At 42.4% G+C, this 19,560-nt stretch overlaps 2 protein-coding genes across 4 annotated transcripts in view; one reads left to right on the top strand and one right to left on the bottom strand.

Moving 5' to 3' along the window:
- The window catches only part of ift56 (intraflagellar transport 56), a 31,885-nt gene extending 19,558 nt beyond the window's left edge, over nt 1–12,327 (bottom strand). Inside the window, exons 1-8 of one of the 3 annotated variants that reach the window (XM_055663255.1) lie at nt 12,189–12,327; nt 10,463–10,600; nt 7,558–7,650; nt 6,789–6,903; nt 5,705–5,754; nt 4,717–4,862; nt 2,056–2,227; nt 1,122–1,196 (exon numbers count right to left, since the gene is read on the bottom strand). In XM_055663255.1, coding sequence (XP_055519230.1) covers nt 1,122–1,196; nt 2,056–2,227; nt 4,717–4,862; nt 5,705–5,754; nt 6,789–6,903; nt 7,558–7,650; nt 10,463–10,600; nt 12,189–12,191 — 792 coding nt within the window. In that variant the 5' untranslated portion in view covers nt 12,192–12,327. The remainder of the gene's footprint in view (nt 1–1,121; nt 1,197–2,055; nt 2,228–4,716; nt 4,863–5,704; nt 5,755–6,788; nt 6,904–7,557; nt 7,651–10,462; nt 10,601–12,188) is intronic. The other 2 variants (XM_055663256.1, XM_055663257.1) reach the window with 2 other exon arrangements.
- Nucleotides 12,328–18,108: 5,781 nt separating this feature from the next.
- LOC129713710 (guanylyl cyclase C-like) overlaps nt 18,109–19,560 on the top strand; it is a 54,813-nt gene continuing 53,361 nt past the window's right edge. The window contains exon 1 of the mRNA XM_055662960.1: nt 18,109–18,662. Within this exon, the coding sequence (XP_055518935.1) occupies nt 18,644–18,662 (19 nt within the window). The 5' untranslated portion in view covers nt 18,109–18,643. The remainder of the gene's footprint in view (nt 18,663–19,560) is intronic.

Here is a 19,560-nt window from a genome sequence, read left to right as displayed (position 1 = left end):
ATGGGTGGCAGGAGAATTGGTCTGAGGCAGGATGGGGTGGGGTGGAGTTTATGGACATATGAGAGGAAATAAGTTGCAGGGAAATAAATCGGGGAGTTGGATTGATCCAAGAGTAAGTCTATGCACAAATAGCCTGTTTCAATGTCATACAAGACCATGAGACATTGTAAAGCCGACTGCAATAGAACATGGAGGTTTAGGGAGAGGGAAAAAGATGTAAAACAGTGGTTTCTAGATCAGCCAACCGAAAGCTTGAAGAGGCTTAACCAACCTTGAAAACCAGGCCCAAGTCTGAACATTCCTTGATCTCAGTCAGAGTAAATGTTTAATTATTGTCAATGATAGTTGCTTCTGTTTGATAACATATTATGAGCATCAATAAATGGTTTTCACACCATTATTTCCAAGGATAACCACATCCATCCTCCAATGTGTTTGGCAGCATTTATGGTTTGAAAACAAAAAAAATGCTGGTACTTCCAACATATTTGTTTTTCATTTTCAGATTTCTTCTTCAGCAACATTTGCTTTTGGTATAACTTTAAGTATCTTATAATTATGTGATTCATACAATTAAAAAATCCTTTGGTTCTTGCTAGAAGAAGCTTTTATTTATATTATTACTACATGTGCAGTATTTAGTAGTTGTGATACTGATACACACTTGCCTTTCTCTACTGCCTTATACTTGGCACTGTTGAAACAGAAATCCCAAGTTTAAATTCTACTATGGTAAATTATGAAAATGAATTCAATATATTTGGTGATAGAAGAGAGAGAGCAGATGCTGGAACTGCTAGTGAAACTCAGTGGATTGAGCAATATCCAATGCAGGGTCTCGACCTGAAATGTTGACAATTCCATTCTGTGCCATAGGAGCTACTCAACCTGCTAAGTTTGTTTTTTGCTCAATAAATTTGGTGACCACGAAACAACACGGCTCAGAAAGCTGTGAAAACTAAGTGTTCAGTAGACCTTGCTGGCGTACATGAAATCGATGTTCACAGCACTGTTGATTTTAGATGCTTTCATGACAACAAATATTGTCTTAGACTTAATCTCCAAAACAAATATTTAAAAATCATTCCTAGGTCTGCCAAACAGAGACATTTAATACATACCAGGTTGTGCTTTATGAGCTCTTTCGCAAAATCAAACACAGGGGAACCAATGTCCATTAGATTTTTCAGTTCTGCCTGGGGGAAGAAACATATGTAAATACAACAATTGTTTTCCTTACTTAAGAAGTTCTTAGAGCCATAATCGTTATCAGAATGAAAAACAGCTATGGGTTAAAACACTGCAGTTTGGTACCTAACTGGTGCCGGTCCATAGAAAGTCCGGACCACAAAAATATCCCCTGATAATAGAAACATAGAAATTAGGTGCAGGAGTAGGCCATTCGGCCCTTCGAGCCTGCACCGCCATTCAATGTGATCATGGCTGATCATCCAACTCAGTATCCCGTACCTGCCTTCTCTCCATACCCCCTGATCCCCTTAGCCACAAGGACCACATCTAACTCCCTCTTAAATATAGCCAATGAACTGGCCTCAACTACCCTCTGTGGCAGAGAGTTCCAGAGATTCACCACTCTCTGTGTGAAAAAAGTTCTTCTCATCTCGGTTTTAAAGGATTTCCCCTTTATCCTTAAGCTGTGACCCCTGGTCCTGGACTTCCCCAACATCGGGAACAATCTTCCTGCATCTAGCCTGTCCAACCCCTTAAGAATTTTGTAAGTTTCTATAAGATCCCCTCTCAATCTTCTAAATTCTAGAGTGTATGAACCAAGTCTATCCAGTCTTTCTTCATAAGACAGTCCTTTTTCATAAGACAGTCCTGACATCCCAGGAATCAGTCTGGTAATCATCCACTGATCAGGAGAAATGTTATTTCTCCCGAAAATGTAGGTGCCACATTTTCGGGGTGGAACCCGGAGGGGATTTCAAGTGCGCTCGGGTAATTATGTCCGGATTAAAGGAGATGCTGGAATACCATTGCTGGAAAATCGATGGTGGAGCTGTATTAGCTTTCTTCCTTAGCTCAGGGTGTTACCTCTGCTGCCTTTCCATTGTAGAGTCGGAAGTGGTTGCAGGCTTTCAGGTTCAACGCAATGGTGCTGTCGGGATAATGTTGCAGATAAACTGCCAGAACTTCCTGGGAGACGTCGTAGTAATCCAGCTTATAGTAGCACAGTGCCACATACACATTCAAGGCCATAAATTCCCTAGCAAAACACAAAGGGTAAAATTAGCAAACTTTAAAAAAATATGCTAGTTGAAATGAAATGAAAACTGTAAAGCAATGGGTAATCAGAGTAAATGGCCACTTTTTTGAATGTTTTATTTTGGCTGATCTGTTGGACATGGTCCAGATTCAAGATAGCAGCGGTTGTGAACACAGGAAAAGAATAGTGCCGGTAAGCGATCTGGAGTTTTACATCCCATACCATCGGAGGCACTCTGCGTGTTCCAGGATCGGCTGTGCAGGCTACCTGGGGCACAGAGACTGAGCGGTGGACGTGTGACACAAGGGAAGAAGTGTTTGCGGGCCACTGTGGGGATTGAGGCGTCAGTGGAGTGGATCGCTGGAGGCCCTGCAGAAGCCTGGAGCTCAAGTGGATCAGGCGCCGCGGACGCTGATCAGACCCAGCCTGCAAGGCAGAGGACATCAACAACATCACCTGGCCAGGCCGACCCCTGCAACTCCAATCTAGGGTTGCCGCCAGAACAATGGGCTGTTTATGGCCAAGTTAGGACTCAACATTTTCAACAACTTTGGACTTGAATCATGCAAAATGGTGCCAGAAATGTGGCAACTCTTTTGTACTGCCTTGGTGTAATCTACTATTCCTACACTTGTCTCAAGTATTATTGTGCTTATGTCTAGTAAGATATAAATATAGCCATGAAGGTGCCATACCAAATAAGATACATGCAGTGAACCAAAGGACCTGTTTCTGTGCTGTTGGATTGTTTTTCTTATCAGTAGCAAAGTGTTAGAAGGTGTTACCTACAGTGCTATCAAGTGGCATTAACTCACTAATAATCTGCTCATGACGCCCCCACTGACCACATGGTGGGGGCGCTGTAAGCCGGCGCCCTGTCAGCAGCGTGTCCGTTTTTTTCAACTTTTGTTGTTGTTTTTTTTGTGTGTTTAGTATGTTTTAAAGTATGTTTTTTGTGTGTTTTGTGTGGGGGGTGGTGTGGGGGGGTGAGGGGGAAACCGCTTCGGTCGCCTCCTCCATGGAGAGGCGACTTTTTCCAGGTCGCCTCCCCCATGGCCTAACAGCAAGGATCGGCGTGGACTTTCCCGGAGATGAGCCCGGGGCTCCAGCGGCGGGCGCAGCGTGGACTCTCGGCGTGGAGCGGGCGAGCCCTCGCTGGGGCTCGCCGGAGGGGAGCGCTCCGTTTCGCCGGCCCGCGGCTGCCGGCAGCCTGAAGCCGCGGTCTGCAGAGCTCAAGCTGGCGCGGCGTCTACAGCCCGGGATTCCTCGTGGGGGAACCCGGGGGAAGAAGAAGCTTCCACCGCCGGCCCGCGGCCAACTTCTACCGCGGGCCTGGCGTGGACTTACCATCAACCCTGGAGGGGGAGCTTCCACCGCCGGCCCTGCAGTCTGCAGTGCTTCTGGCTGCGGTGCGGCGGGGACTTTAAATCTTCGACCGCCGGCCTGCGGCCTACACCATCCTGAAGGCACGGTCTCCGGTGGGGAAGAGTCGACTATGGACTGGCTCTGGACTCTGGTCCCAACCAAGGGGGGAAATGGAGGAGGACTGGACAATTTTTGTGCCTTCCACCACAGTGATGAATGCTGTGGTGGATGTTTGTGTTAATTTTTTATTGTGTATTGTGTGTTCTTTCTCATTGTATCGCTGCTGACATATTCATTTCACTTGCACTTTATGTGCAATGTGACGAATAAACCCGTATTGTATTGTATTGTAAATTTAAATTCTGCCTGGACCACTCAACTTCAGATTTCAATATGGTCTCAGTCCAATCAAGGACAATATGGTTCATTTTAAGATCCAGGTAAGAGTGGTTGAGCATGACGAGTTTCCACAATGCAGTTTGTTGATATGCACACTTTATTCATTATGTTCTGAAAAAGGGCAACTGTCAAATAGGCTGAAGCCTTCAAAGGCAAGCAACTTTTATAACTCTAAAGTCTATGAGAATGAAAGGGAAAAGTGTAATAGCTGGAACCAAAACTATCGCATGGAAGGATGGTTTCAATTTTGACATTGAATGTAGTCACTATTGACTCCACAATGCTCACTTTCATTTACAACTCCTTAACAAGAGCTGGACAACATTCAGTTTATGACAAATGGCATGTAATATTTGTGCCTTAAACGTACCAAGCAATGTTCATGTCCAGCTAAAGTCTACCTATCACTCCAACAATGAGTCTTGTGGTCAATTGATAGCATCTTACATGCTAATGGGGTCGCACAGGCACCATATTTGATATCTAAGGCAAGGTATTGATCCAGATAATCATAATGTCATAAATGATAGGAGCCGTATCAGGCCATTCGACCCATCAAGTCTACTCCGCCTTTCAATCATGGCTGATCTGCCTCTCCCTCCTAACCCCATTCTCCTGCCTTCTCCCCATAACCCCTGGCATCCGTACTGATTTTCTAAATCTTTCCCTAACTATCCCAAGTGACTCCCTCTCACATAACGACAACTTGTCAACATGGGAGTTACCGGTTATCGAGCAGGATACGCTTGTAGATATCAATGGCCTCCTGGTAATGGGAGCGCATATAGTGGATTGAAGCCAAACTGAGCTGATCCTCAGTGATGTCCTGCAGATTCTGGTGGTAGTTCATCAATCTCTTCTCATCACTGAACTGCAACAAAGTACAAGGATCCAGATGAATAGTATTAAAGTAATAATAGTATTAAACCGTCTGAAGAAGGGTTTCAACCCGAAACGTTGCCTATTTCCTTCGCTTCACAGATGCTGCCTCACCCGCTGAGTTTCTCCAGCATTTTTGTCTACCTAGTATTAAAACAGTATTGTGTTTTACTCTGTGTCTCCTCCCCTTCCTCAGCCCCCCTGCTGTCTCCTCCCATCCCCCAGCCTTCGGGCTCCTCCTCCTTTTCCCTTTCTTGTCCCCACCCACCCCCGCCCCCGATCAGTCTGAAGAAGGGTTTCGGCCCGAAACGTTGCCTATTTCCTTCGCTCCATAGATGCTGATGCACCCGCTGAGTTTCTCCAGCTTTTTTGTGTAACCTTTTGTTTTACTCTTATGTTTTGTTCAAATGCCATAAAGATCATTAACTTAAATGACATGGTTGACACATTTCAGAAGGTACAACAATTTTATTTGGGCTTGTGCGAAGGAAAGTCTAGATCAAGGAATTCAAATAGACATTAAAATAAATGAAGTTTAACTGAGAGGGAAGTACGGGGAAGGAGTAATTCAGTGAAAAAGAATATAAAAGCGCACAATAAAAACAGGAGCAAATGATATTATGGTAAAAAAGAGACAAATGTACAATAGCATAACCAAGAGATGAATTCAGGAAGACACTCAGAGGAAGTTTGATGAATTAATACAGAAAACATATAAGAGAGGGGGAAAAATTAAAACAGAAACATGCAGAAAACAGCAAGGCAGAGAAAGTGGGCTGACTGATACGTACAGAACAATCAGAAATCAGCGCATTTTAATCAATCTAAGTTTACCTTGTGAGCCAGGTGAAACAACAGGCGATTCTGCAGTCGACTCTTAGGAGCTGAAGGAGAGAATGAATAGATTTGAGTTTTTGTCCTTTGCAGTTTTATTTTCTTCTCTTCTAAATCCTGTTGCACAGAATTGCCCATGATGGAACATGGTCAACATGAGAAATGTGCATTACATTCAACAGATTGTTTAAAAAAAAACAGACAGTCTAGAACAGAATCAATGTCACATTATACAAAGCAAACCCATTGGGCCCAATATACCTGTGCTGTCTCCGTGAAGGTTATCTAACTCCTCTTCTCTCTTCACTCCTCACTCACAGGCCTATATTTTACCATTTAAAGGTCAAAGTCCTTATCAAAGTTATTACTGAATCTCCTCTCAGGCACTGCAAAATATCAGATCATTACAACCTACTTTGTTCTTGTTTATGCCAAAGCTATTTTTCCCAGTTACCTTAAATTTATGTCTTCGAGTTACCCATTCACCTGCCAGTGGAAATAGCTTCTCTGTCCATTTTAACAAAATCCCTCAAATTAACATCTCGGTTACATGTCCTTGTAATCTTGTCTGCTCAATGTAATGACTGCAGTTAAGTACATGTTTTATGCACTCCAAAATTCCAAACATGACCGTTTTAGTACTCTAGGTTGAAGGATGAGGAGTTCCCACATGACTCTTCAAGTGATCTATTACATTCACCTGAATGAGCTAGCTAACACCTCACACTGTGCATACCACTAAAGACAAGGCAGCACCACCCTCGGAACTGAACATTCAACTAAGCTTGGGTCCATTTCAAAGATAAGAAACTTGTCCAGTGAGATAAACTACCATGCTTTAAATATCCAAAGTAAAGACACCAAATAGGGAGAATGTGACATAACACAATGTGAGAAAGAGAGAATAAAAATAATGCAACTAAAAAGTGTGAGATGACACTGAACCAGAAAAAGGGATACATAAAGAGTTGTGCATGGAAAACAAGAACAATAAAAAGACCACTTCCAACAGAAGGGCATCATGATCAAAATAACAGGTTTGCAGCTTGGAGATTAAGTCTTACACTATATTACTCTGACACACCTTTCGTTGCAGCTTCCTCTGCTTCCTTATACATTCCCAAGTAAAAGAAAGTACATGCCAGATTCACCCAAACATCAGGGTGAATGTCTTCACTCTTTGTCAGAGCCTCATATTCCTAAAGTAAGCAAATAGAGAAAGATCATGAATCAAATGTAGCTGGGGCAGTATACTCACACAAGATAATACAACAAATCATAAATACATTTGACCATGTTATATGATGTTTTAAATCACTTCAATAAAGCTTTCTTTCAATTACCACATTAATCAGGTTTTCTCATGTCAGAACATAAGAACATAAAAAATAGAAGTTCAGCATGGAAGGAAACAGTATGCATCGTCAATATTTAGTTGGTCCATGAGTAAGTTCTGGCACTGGTTATCATCTCAAATGAAGTTTACTTTGTCCAGATTTAGTTATGTAGCAAATGTAGATTAATATTCCATAGATCCAGTTTGTGGAAATATGAATTCCATAATTGCAGAATTGGGTTGTTTCGGAATGTGATAAGCTCTATCTACGACTAAATACTGGCATGATACCACTCATCGATAACTTCCATAAGGCCATGTTAAATAGAACCTTGATGAGAAAATTCAAGAGGCCATTAAACTGCTTAGAGGTGGGAGCCCAGGTTTTTCCAAATACACTAAAGTTGATGATCACAGTATGTGGGCAGAACTGATGGACAGAAGAGTTTAGAGCACCCTCTTTCTGATTATGTGGGATGCTGTGAAAATGTGTTTTCATTCAAAGGCTTCACCTTACCTCCATAGCCCTCCTATAATCTCCTAGGTGGAATGCGCAGTATCCCATCCACAAGTCAATGTCATCCTCCTTCTCACCCACATGCCGCTTAAACTAGGATAAACAAAAAAGAGTTTTTGAAAGACAAACTCAGTTTAAATTATTAGAAAAAAATGTTTAAACTCTTATGGATTCCAAATGCAGCACATCTTTTGCATGAAAGCTAGACACAAAATGCTGGAGTAACTCAGCAGGACAGGCAGTGAAAAAGGTTACTTTTATAACAACTAAACAGGTTCGCTTCTTAATAAACAGACAACACACAAATGTTTGGTAGACCAGTTCAAAACTTTACTTATTATCGGCCGATGGAAGGGAGGGAGAACTAGTCAAGTGAGCAATTACAAAATTCAGCCTTATCAGCGGCATCTCTGGAGAGAAGGAATGGGTGATGTTTTGGGCTGAGACTCCTCTTCATGATGTCTGTACACTGTGGTGGTACCTTTAAGCAAGCACTGGAATTGAAACAGAGGGAGGAACACCAGAACCTTTCAATCTCCAGGAAAGCATTGCTGATCTTTGGGTTGGTAAATCCACAAATCTGATAGATTTTGCTAAAAGCTCTTAAAAAGCAGAGGCTGGTAAGAGAATTCTAAATGTCCCTAAATTTGGGGAAGGTTTCATTAGTTTGGAAAATAGAAAACATAACTTCTTTAATCAATAAGGGAAGGAGAAACAAAGCAGGAAGCTGCAAACCAGTTTGTATTACATCCTCCGCCAGGTAAATGTTAGAAGCTATTATTAAAGATGTTATAGCAGGCCACTTAGAAACAGTCAACATAATCAGACAAAGACAACATGGTTTTGTGATAGTGAAATTATGTTTCACCAGTTTATTGCTGTTTGAAGATGAAATGTGCTGTAGATAAAGGGAAACTACTGGATGGTGTAGCATCATAGGTTATTGAATAAAGGTTAGCTTGTAGGAGATACAAAGGAGAGACAAGAGAGTGACATGAGCTAGTCTCAGAGCCGACATGGATATTATGGGCTAAATTGCCTCTTTACATTATGAAACCATTCTGTAATTCAAAGTAGGAACAAGAATTGGCTATACTATCTTTCAATGCACTTCTGCTATTCTTTAAGATCATGGTTGACCTTTTTAACTTTTTGCATCAGCCACGAGCAAATTATTTGCAATCCTGCCTCTGTGTCCATCTAGAATATCTAGGCTAATATCTTAATAATCTAGTGTTAAGAGAGTTCTGGATTATAAGAGATGCTGTCTTTTGGCAGAGATTTTGAAATGAGCTTGATTTTCCCTCTCGGATGAATGCAAACTCAAAATCTGTTTTACTATTTTAGAAGAGGAAAAGAATTATCTCTAGTCTCTTGGCCACCATTTAAATCTCAATCAGCATTAAAAGCAAATTATCTGGTAGTTGTCAAATTGCTGGGTGTGGAGTTCTGTTAATTAGATAATTGCAGCACTTCCAACATTACAACAGAGGTTCTGCTTCAAATGATGTCCTTGCTTCATGAATACCTTGAAGTTAATACGTTTTCATTTAAACTTGCTTTTATAAAAACACAGCCATTTCTTACTATGTACAATAAGTATCCACAATCATTAGTACACACGAAGACTCAGGAAAATGGGGACCACTTCCCATCTCTCAGAAGGTTCCTCTCAATGAAGGCAGATATGATCAATAAGAAATCCTTGCCTTCGGTGCGCCAGCACACTCTTTGACCACGTGCAAAAATGTGATCAAAGCTCAAGAGCTGAAACCCAGCATTAGCTTTGTATTGTAAAAAACCCATCTCCGCTAAAATGGAGTTATCAGCCAAATTAGCAGCACTGCATTCCAAACCCTTCGAAAACAAGATTCGAACGCACTGTCTCCCAGAGGTGTCCTTGCACCTGTGGACGATGCCTGGGAGCGTAGCTTTTCTCAGGCCATTCAATGGGAAAGCGTCGCGTTGGTGGGCAAAACACAACAGCAATAGTTAGGTAGACCACCCGCATCCCCTGCCACTGGTAGTGCAGAAAAGTTGTCGATAAGGGGGGGTTTATGATTCGCTCAGGAAGGGGCATTGGAACAGTCTGCTCTGATAAGAAACGCCATAAAGGATGGTGTTGGGCGCCTTTTGGGGAGAGAGCCCCAGCATTGGACAGTGTCGCGAGCAGTGCCAGGTGATCAAGTACCGGAACATCCTGTGGCATGCTCTGTGGTGTCCTCGGGGTTTGCGAGTGTGTATGGGGATATACGGGGATACGTGAGTGTATGTGCCTTATTTGGTAGTGTAATAAAATACCTAGTGAATCAAACTCTGTTGTCTGAATCCAGTGATTTATCAAATACAACAAGCTTATTGTCTGCCATGCTGCGATGATCTCTGCCCTTACGTGTGCTTCTGTCATGCACAACCATAAACAGGCACCTCAAAGCACTTCTTCTTATTGAGTCCACACACACAAGATTAGAAGTTGTTCAGCCAGTGCTGAACACACTTCTCTGCATCTGCATACTGTGGTATCTGTCTTGCACTTGTGCCTGGTGGTGGAAAGATTGGTGGAAACAGGGCTGTGACGTGAACGCTCTTTCCTTGACCTTTTCAAAGCACTAGAGGAATACTACTAAATCCATTGGCAGGCTAACAAACCATAGTTAACATTTTGTCCCAGGCTAACATACCTCAATATTGGCGTAATAGTTACACTCAATTGGCTCCAAATTGTTCCATGTTGTTTTCATGCTTGACTCTCTAATCGGAATCATTTTATCATGGTGCAAAATTACAAGGTTAAAGGAAGAAAGCTTATCAGCTTCACACAAAAGAATCACACTTTGATTTGCTTATTACCCAAGTCCCTAAGTATATATGTATTAGCTGCACAAATTATCTGATGTAGATTTACCTCCAGTAAGGTTAGAGCACCAGAATAGTCTCTGTTTGTAAGATACTCCTCAAGCTTTGGAATTTTTTTCCCTTTTTTCTTCTTTTTATCCATCTGCAGCGTCTCTCCGGTGACAGCCGGTTTTGCTCGTGAGAGCATCTGGATAAAAATAGATAAACTTTTTAGAGGATTTTACACTCAATGTCAGCCCTCCAATTTCCCATGTTTAATCATTTAAGTTCAACTCTATAACTGAAATCATATTACAAAGAGATTAAAACAGATAAGATTCATTGCGTTCTGAAGCACGGAAACAGACCCTTATTGTGCTGACCAAGATGCTAATGCCATTTGCCAGTGTTTGACCAACATCCTTCGAAATCTTTTCTATCTATATAACAATCCAAAGTTGGTGTTTTTTTATTGTAATTGTATTGTCTCAACCACTTTCTCTGGCAGCTTGTTCAATGTACCAACTCTCTGTGAAAAATGTTTGTCCATCAGATCACCTTTAAATTCTCCATTCACCTTAAACTTTTGCCCTCTAATGTTTAGACTCTCCTACCTTGAGAAAACTTACTATCTGTGCCCTTCAAACTTTTATATTAATCTACAAGATCAACCTTCAGTCTCCTTTGTTCCTGGAAAACAATTCTAGCTTATCAAATTTCTCCAGAGATTCAGTTTGAACAAGGATAATATTTCACCTGAAAGTAAAAAAGGAAATTACTTGCTGGAAATCTTAATTAAAAACAGAAAATGCTTGAAAAACTCAGCAGATCAGGTAGCATCTGTCGAAGGAAATGAAAGGTCTTCAAGCTGAAGTGTTAACTGTTCTTAACTCAAATATTGCTCAAAGTTATGAAATCTTTAATTTGTCAGCTTTTTAAATCAAAATAATTGTGAATTTTTACCTTGCTGGGTTACCATGGGCTTTCTAGTGTGATCTGGTGACAGAAACAACTATCTGGGTGCATAACTTTAAATCTGATCTCCAGGTTCCTTGCATATCCTACAATGCTTCCATATTCATAATGTTCCCTCTCATTGGCTTAATCTCACAGCCATACTTCACTCCCACATTTCCCATATCCATCGCTCAGATCCCACTATCTGGCATCAAAATCCCACCGAGATCCTGCTCATTCCTCCTTCTCCCTGTTCCCGCATGTCAGAAGGTACAGATGTTGAAAGTACGAATACCCTTCCATAAGCTTGAAATACCCTTCCATAAGCTTGAAATACCCTTCCATAAGCTTGAAATACCCTTCCATAAACTAGGGTACTGGGAAATTCACCTGTACCCCATTGTGAACATTTGACTTTGTCTCTGGAACTGATGCACTACAATGCATTTCGTTGTCTCTGTACTGCACACTGACAATGACAATTAAAATTGAATCTGAATCTGAATGCTGAGAGCAACATTCTGCATCTCCCCCTTGATATATTGTAGTTGAGTTTGCTGATTATATTTATGTTTGTATTTATAGCTGATCTGTTTGGTTTGCATGCAAAACGAGGCTTTTCACTGTACATTGGTAAATGCGACAAGAATAATAAACCTAAAACTAAAGAAACCCCTCACTCCAGTTCGCGTGCACTCTGCCCAACTGCGGGCTTTATCACATGGAACATAGAAAATAGGTTCAGGAGATCCTTCTGCGAAAAAATGAATGGAATTGGGTCCTTCTCCCGCAATGGGACTATCTGACAGTGTCTCTGTGAGGGGGTTGTCCCAACTCACCATTTTCTTAGCTCTCCCGTGTAGGATCCGTACAAGGAGAAGCCCAACGGCCTGGTCACGCCGTCATAGCAACGAAACCTCGGCCTTCCTGCGGCCTTCCTAGCAACGGAGCCCCGCCCCTCCACCTGCCGTCATCAACCTAGCCCCGCCCCTCCACCTGCCGTCATCAACATAGCCACGCCCCTCCACCTGCCGTCATCAACATAGCCCCGCCCTCCGCCTGCCGTCATCAACCTAGCCCCGCCCCCCCACCGACCGTCCTGCAAATGAAATGCCGCCTCCCCGCCCCCTCACTCGTCGTCACAGCAACCTAACCCCGCCCCCTTCTCACGTCGTCACAGCAACCAAAACCCCTGTCCTCGTGGCAAAGAAAACCCCGCCCCTTGACCCGCGGCGACGAAACTCCGCCCCTCCAGCAGACGTCACGGCGAAGCCCCGCCCCACGATGCGGCCTGCTCACGGAGCTTTCCCCCCCCCCCCCCTCAGGCCGTTGTCATGGCAACGAGGCCTTGCCGCGGAGGCGAAGCATCGCCGGCCCATTGTGGTAGGAGCGCCTGCAGCTTCCATTAACGTTGATATAATGGCATCAGAGCTCCGATTCCCATCCGTTTGTATGGACAAAATGTAGAGACAAAGAACTGCAGGTTGCTAGTTGAAACCAAAGATACCAGAGGAGGTCCTCTAGTGTTGAAACCGTCAGGAGGGTCCCGATCCGACAAGTCACACATCCTTTTCCACCACAGATGCTGCCTGACCTGCTGAGTTACTCCAGCACGTTGTGCCAATAGACTGTATATATTTTCTCGGACATATCTGCTCCAGTCATTTTTTCCCCCTTCCCTTCCACATCAGAAATATGATGAACCCTTTCTTGAACAAGATGTCTTCAATATTTATAAAGTTCCAACAGAGGTAGCCTGATAAATCATTCCCCACGTGTATGATTTTACAATTTGAATTTTTGATTTCTTAATTATCTCAGATGCCATAAACCCAATCTCTGTCCAATCATGCCTTGTTTGATTTTCAAATATTGTGCCATAAATCATGTTCTCAGTTGAGCTCTCTTTTCTGACTTGGTTAAGCTTAAGCCTTAAGTTTCTGGTTATGAAGTACACATTACTTTGCTGAAGTAACTCAGCGGGCCAGGCAGCATCTCTGGAGAGAAGGAATGTGTGACGTCTTGATCCGAAACGTAACCCATTTCTTTTCCAGAGATGCTGCCTGTCCCGCTAAGTTACTCCAGCATTTCGATGTAAATCAACATCTGCCGTTCCTTCCTCTGCAGTAGTAAATGCCTACTATTTGTAGTAAATGCCTACTATTTTCTGTGTGCTTTCACCAAATGTCAAATGAGCGTAGATCCCCCCTCACGTGACCGAAAATCTCAACTGGAGGACATATGTCAGTTCGGTACATGTTAGTGAATGGGGAAACACGCACTTTCCCACCCGTTAAAAACATGGAAAACGGCCGATTTTTTAGCTGAAATTTTCTGTGCTAGTCGGGGTGACCGTGAAGCACAGCGACCTAAATTTTCAGGCAAAAAAAAAGATAGAAAGTAAGGTAATTACAAGAGGGAACTGAAGGTGGAAAACAGCGGAAGTGAACAGCCGACATTTGCCGTGGAAATTTAAAGATCCAAAATATCGGGAATTATCGCGTTTGCTCGCTGAATTTCATCAAAAGTAAGGCATTATTAACTTACTTTTGATGAAATTCAGCGAGCAAACGCTCGCTGAATTTCTGAAAATTTAGGTCGCTGTGCTTCACGGTCACCCCAACTAGCACAGAGAATTTCAGCTCAAAAATCGGCCGTTTTCCATGTTTTTAACGGGTGGGAAAGTGCGTGTTTCCCCATTCACTAACATGTACCGATATGACATATGTCCTCCAGTTAAAATTTTCGGTCACGTGAGGGGGGATCTACGCTCATTTGACATTTGGTGAAATCACTCTATACAGGGCCACATGACAATAAACTCACTTGAACTTGGACTTGACTTGAACTTCCTACACATTTCTTTGCGAGCTGTTGTTCATTGGCTTCTCCTCCACACCTTTCTTAATCAGACCACTGGGTTCATTACTTTATTATGTGACATTTATTTACAACAAGAAATAAAATGTTATGCCTATTATGGTCCATTAATCTATGCGGCAGTGTGCTTGCCATCTGCTCCCATATGCTTTTTAATTATAGATAAATACATTAATCTTTGCCAGGATTCTTTGTTTTTTTTCTCGGCTTCTCCAAAAAAATTATTTTCAGGGCTGCTCCCACGGGTATTGATAACTTCAGAGTTTTGCAGTTTGACCTTCCTGGTGTTTGCCCCCAGCAAGTGCCAGTTTTTCTTTTGTTTGAATCTTTTAAATGTTGCTATGGTTACCCTTTGCTTGTCTTTATTGTGAACATAAACCCTTTGCAGAAAAGTTTCTGGCATGGGAGAGGGTACTCCTATATTCAATCAAATGAATTCAGCCCTGCAACCGCTGAAATCTCTGAAGAATGCTGCATTAGCTCCACTACATTCCACCCTCTGCTTGGCTGGTGTTGTCAGTTAAACCTTCTTATTTGTTCCCCAACTCATCTTGATTCTCTTTTCCAGGCCTAATTATGATTCACCCCTCTTTTTCAGACTTTGTGTGTAATATCAGAACAGCCAGTACGGGTATAATAGATAATAGACAATAGGTGCAGGTGTAGGCCATTCGGCCCTTTGAGAAAGCACCGCCATTCAATGTGATCATGGCTGTGATCATCCACAATCAGTACCCCGTTCCTACCTTCTCCCCATATCCCTTGACTCCGCTATCTTTAAGAGCTCTATCTAACTCTCTCTTGAGAACATCCAGAGAACCGGCCTCCACCGCCCTCTGAGGCAGAGAATTTCCCAGGCTCACAACTCTCTGTGTGAAAAAGTAGTTCCTCATCTCCGTTCTAAATGGCTTACCCCTTATTCTAAAACTTATTCTTGCGTATGGCGTGCACAGCCTAAAGTTTTAGGACAACTTGTACTATTTGATTGCGCACGCAGGGTTGATTGCATTCGTCAAAACAGGGCGGACCATGTGAAAGTTGCAATCTTCCATCCCATTCTAAAACTGTGGTCCCTGGTTCTGGACTCCCCCAACATCGTGAACATGTTTCCGGCCTCTAGCCTATCCAAACCCTTAATAATTTTATATGTTTCAATAAGATCCCCTCTCATTCTAAATTCCATGGTATACAAGCCCAGGCGCTCCATTCTATCAACATATGACAGTCCCGCCATCCCGGGAATTAACCTTGTGAACCTACGCTGCACTCCCTCAATAGCAAGAATGTCCTTCCTCAAATTTGGAGACCAAAACTGCCCACAATTCTCTAGGTGTGGTCTCACTAGGGCCCTGTACAACTGCAGAAGGACCTCTTTGCTCCTATTGTTATGAAGTCCTCTTGTTATGAAGGCCAACATGCCATTCGCTTTATTCACTGCCTGCTGTACCTGGATATATATGGATATCTAAATAGGATAGCCAAAGCAATTTGAAGCTGACCAACATTTTTTTAAATGCTAATACAAATACTGAAAGACCTATAGCTGATGAATAGCCATGATGTTAGTTTAAATTTCTCGATTTTTCCTCATTAAGTTCTGTTTTGTTCAGGAAAATATTTATTTTAGACTCCAATAATAACATATCAGAAGATTCCTTATTGCTAATCTGTTGCCCCGTTGATATTTTTTTGTGTGTGTGTGTGTGTGTGTGTGTGTGTGTGTGTGTGTGGGGGGGGGGGGGGGGAAACTTTTAAAATCTTTCCCCTGCACGGAGAACCCGACCTTTTCCCTGTCGGGTCTCCGTTGTCATTGGGGCTGCAATGTGGAGCGGCCTCCAGCAGGAACGTCCTGGGGCTCCAGTCACGGAGCTGCGGAGCTACTCACCATCATGGAGCTGGCCGAGTGGTGGTGGCGCGTTGCTGTGACCCGACCCCCGGAGATTCGGAGGCTTACCGCAGGTCTGGCAGACAGTAATATCGGGAGCCCGCGGGTCCCTGGTGGGAGACCGCTTTTCGAGGCTTCTGCAACGGCGACTTCACGCGCCCGAGTCGCGGGGTCGAGGAGTACCTGGAGCGGGGCCTTACATCACCGCCCGGCGTGGCTTCAACGGCTGCGGGACTTTGCTAGAGCCTGCCAGGGGCTCCAACAACAAGACCCGGAGCGTGGCCTTGCATCGCCCGGCGTGGCTTTAATGGCCGCGGGACAATTGCCATTGCCCGCCGGGGGCTTTGACTCTGACATCGGGAGGGGAATGGGGAGTGCAGGGGAGAGATAAGTTTATTTGCCTTCCATCACAGCAAGGAGGAGATGCGCTGTGATGGATGTCTGTGTAAATTGTGTTGTGTCTTGGGTCTTTTTTTTCATGTGTGTATGACTGCAGAAACAACATTTCATTTGAGCCTCTATGAGGTTCAAGTGACAAATAAATTGTATTGTGTATTGTGTATTAAATAAAATCAGCATTTACCAATTTTGATTAAATGCATTATCTTAATTACAATCAATCCTGGCGTAGATAAAAAGCACATAAGATTGGAGTGCTATTTCTCTTACACACTGGGCAGAAATTGTGTAGGAGAAAATAGATAATAGAAACATAGAAACATAGAAATTAGGTGCAGGAGTAGGCCATTCGGCCCTTCGAGCCTGCACCGCCATTCAATATGATCATGGCTGATCATCCAACTCAGTATCCCGTACCTGCCTTCTCTCCATACCGCCTGATCCCTTTAGCCACAAGGGCCACATCTAACTCCCTCTTAAATATAGCCAATGAAGTGGCCTCAACTACCCTCTGTGGCAGAGAGTTCCAGAGATTCACCACTCTCTGCGTGAAAAAAGTTCTTCTCATCTCGATTTTAAAGGATTTCCCCTTTATCCTTAAGCTGTGACCCCTTGTCCTGGACTTCCCTAACATCGGGAACAATCTTCCTGCATCTAGCCTGTCCAACCCCTTAAGAATTTTGTAAGTTTCTATAAGATCCCCTCTCAATCTTCTAAATTCTAGAGAGTAGTACCTTCCATTATAAATTTACATCAGTCTGACAAAGTTCACAGTAACTGAGATAGTTGCATAAATCTCACATCTCTAACTACCTCCATTTTTGAAAGTAGACAAAAAAGCTGGAGAAACTCAGCGGGCGAGGCAGCACCTATGGAGCGAAGGAATAGACGACGTTTTGGGTTGAGACTGTAGTGTGAAGAAGTCACATTTTTGAAATAGCTTTATAAGTGCTTGATAATCAGATGAGAGTCCCAGTATTTTCAATGTTTATTCCCGTAATCACTGATTTTAATCCTTATTTTATATTGTACTGATGCACACATTTAGAAAGTGCATTTTCCCTTTCTAACATTTTCTTTTTTTTAATTGATAGGTATATTTAAATAACTTGAACATTTTATTTTCCAGGAATAGAAATATTACATTGCAACAATAATTGGAACCAATAAAAAGATAATGCATGACTTACATCAAATACAGTATACAAATTTGCAGAGACTCTCATAGAGGTTAGATAATTATCCAGTTGAAAAACTTAAACATATACAGTGCCTTCAACAACTTTGTACCAGTGAGCCATCCACTGCTTTGTATGAACTGCGTATTTATGTTTTTGGAACACAAAATTGAACATTGCTTGAGGAGGATGCATTTTCGTCTTGGCTTTAGAAATGATATTCAGTTCTGAATGTAACAGTGCCATAGCTTTACAAAAACTGACTACTCTCAAGAAAGACCCAGCTTGTTTTTTATAACATTTTGTTTCAATAATAGTTTTAATATTTGGCAAAATTAAATGTTTGTTGGAGGAGCCAAGTCATTCATTTAAATCCAAATGTGTGTTTAGTTAGCAGTTCTTTTTGGCAGAATTTAGCAGCTCACAACAGCAGACATGGGGATTGCAACACGTAAATGACATCAAGACTGTCGGGACTTGACTGAACAGTCCACTAATGCAGGGAGTATGTGACCCTTGTGCGCTTTGCTCAATTGCATTAATGTGGCATCCACAACCACGAACAATGCTGTTAGTTTTCTGGATCTTTTAGCTAGGGATCTATGTTGTGATTTACTGACACCAGTTAAAGCCAGCTAGTCTGCACTATCATCAGTCTGAAGAAGGGTCCCATTCTGAAATGTTGTCCGTCTATTCCAGATGATGCCTGACCCGCTGAATTCCTCCAGTATTTTGTGTTTTACTACATGATGCTACTTACAGTGAGGTCAGAGCAGGAGAAAGAAGGATTTCCGCAAATGAAGCTGGCCTGGGAAATTGCAGAATGGAATATGGGAAGATCGGCCTTTGAAGTTTTTGAACATTATGCTGGAGGCCTCATGTAAAGGAGTGACATAATGGAGAAATATTCTGTACCCACAAGTGATCAAATGGATGCCATAATTCTCACTCAATGTCTCAATACATTGGTAGTAAGTAACTGCGGAAGACAATTACACTAGTGAAGTCCTGGTGAACTTGACATGATTGTACAGGGTATCTTCAAATATAATTTTCTACCTCATGCAGCACTGTCCTTGCACACCGACCAACTCACTATGCCCATCATCACTCATTTATCAATAAGCTCTACCAATCAAGATCTGAAACTTGAAGCCATATTAATTGTATTGCAATAATACTCGCCCATATCGACCAAGGTGACCCACCTGGCTACGTTTCGCCCATATCCCTAAAAACCTTTCCGATCCATGTACCTGTCCAAATGTCTTTTAATTGTTGTTATAGTACCTGCCACTCTGGCAGCTCATTTCTTATACCCACCACTCCCTGTGTGAAAAAGTTGCCCCTCAGGTTTCTGTTAAATCTTCCCCCTATCATCTGTAAATTGCCTGTAATTCTAAGGAGTGGAATCACAGAACTAGTGTAAACAGGTGATCAATGGCATGGATATAGCAGGCTGAAGGTCCTGTTTCCATGCTGTATCTTGCAATCAATGAAAAAATCTACAAATAATTTTACTATTATTATAAATAAAATGCTTAAAAAATGTATGGTAGAATTTGGCCAAAGTTGGATCCCCATAAGTCCACTTATTTATAACGTCGTGAGTCTCTGTCTCACAATTCTCAGAGATTTTTCATCATCATTTTTAATTAAAAATAAGTATAATGTGTATTTCTTTATCATGTTGTTAAGATATATTTAAGAGGGAGTTAGATGTGGCCCTTGTGGCTAAAGGGATCAGGGGGCATGGAGAGAAGGCAGGCATGGGATACTGAGTTGGATGATCAGCCATGATCATATTGAATGGCGGTGCAGGCTCGAAGGGCCGAATGGCCTACTCCTGCACCTAATTTCTATGTTTCT

This window comes from Leucoraja erinacea, chromosome 37, assembly GCF_028641065.1.
Source record: "Leucoraja erinacea ecotype New England chromosome 37, Leri_hhj_1, whole genome shotgun sequence".
Lineage (NCBI taxonomy): Eukaryota > Metazoa > Chordata > Chondrichthyes > Rajiformes > Rajidae > Leucoraja > Leucoraja erinaceus.
This window is presented reverse-complemented; position numbering and strand designations above follow the sequence as displayed.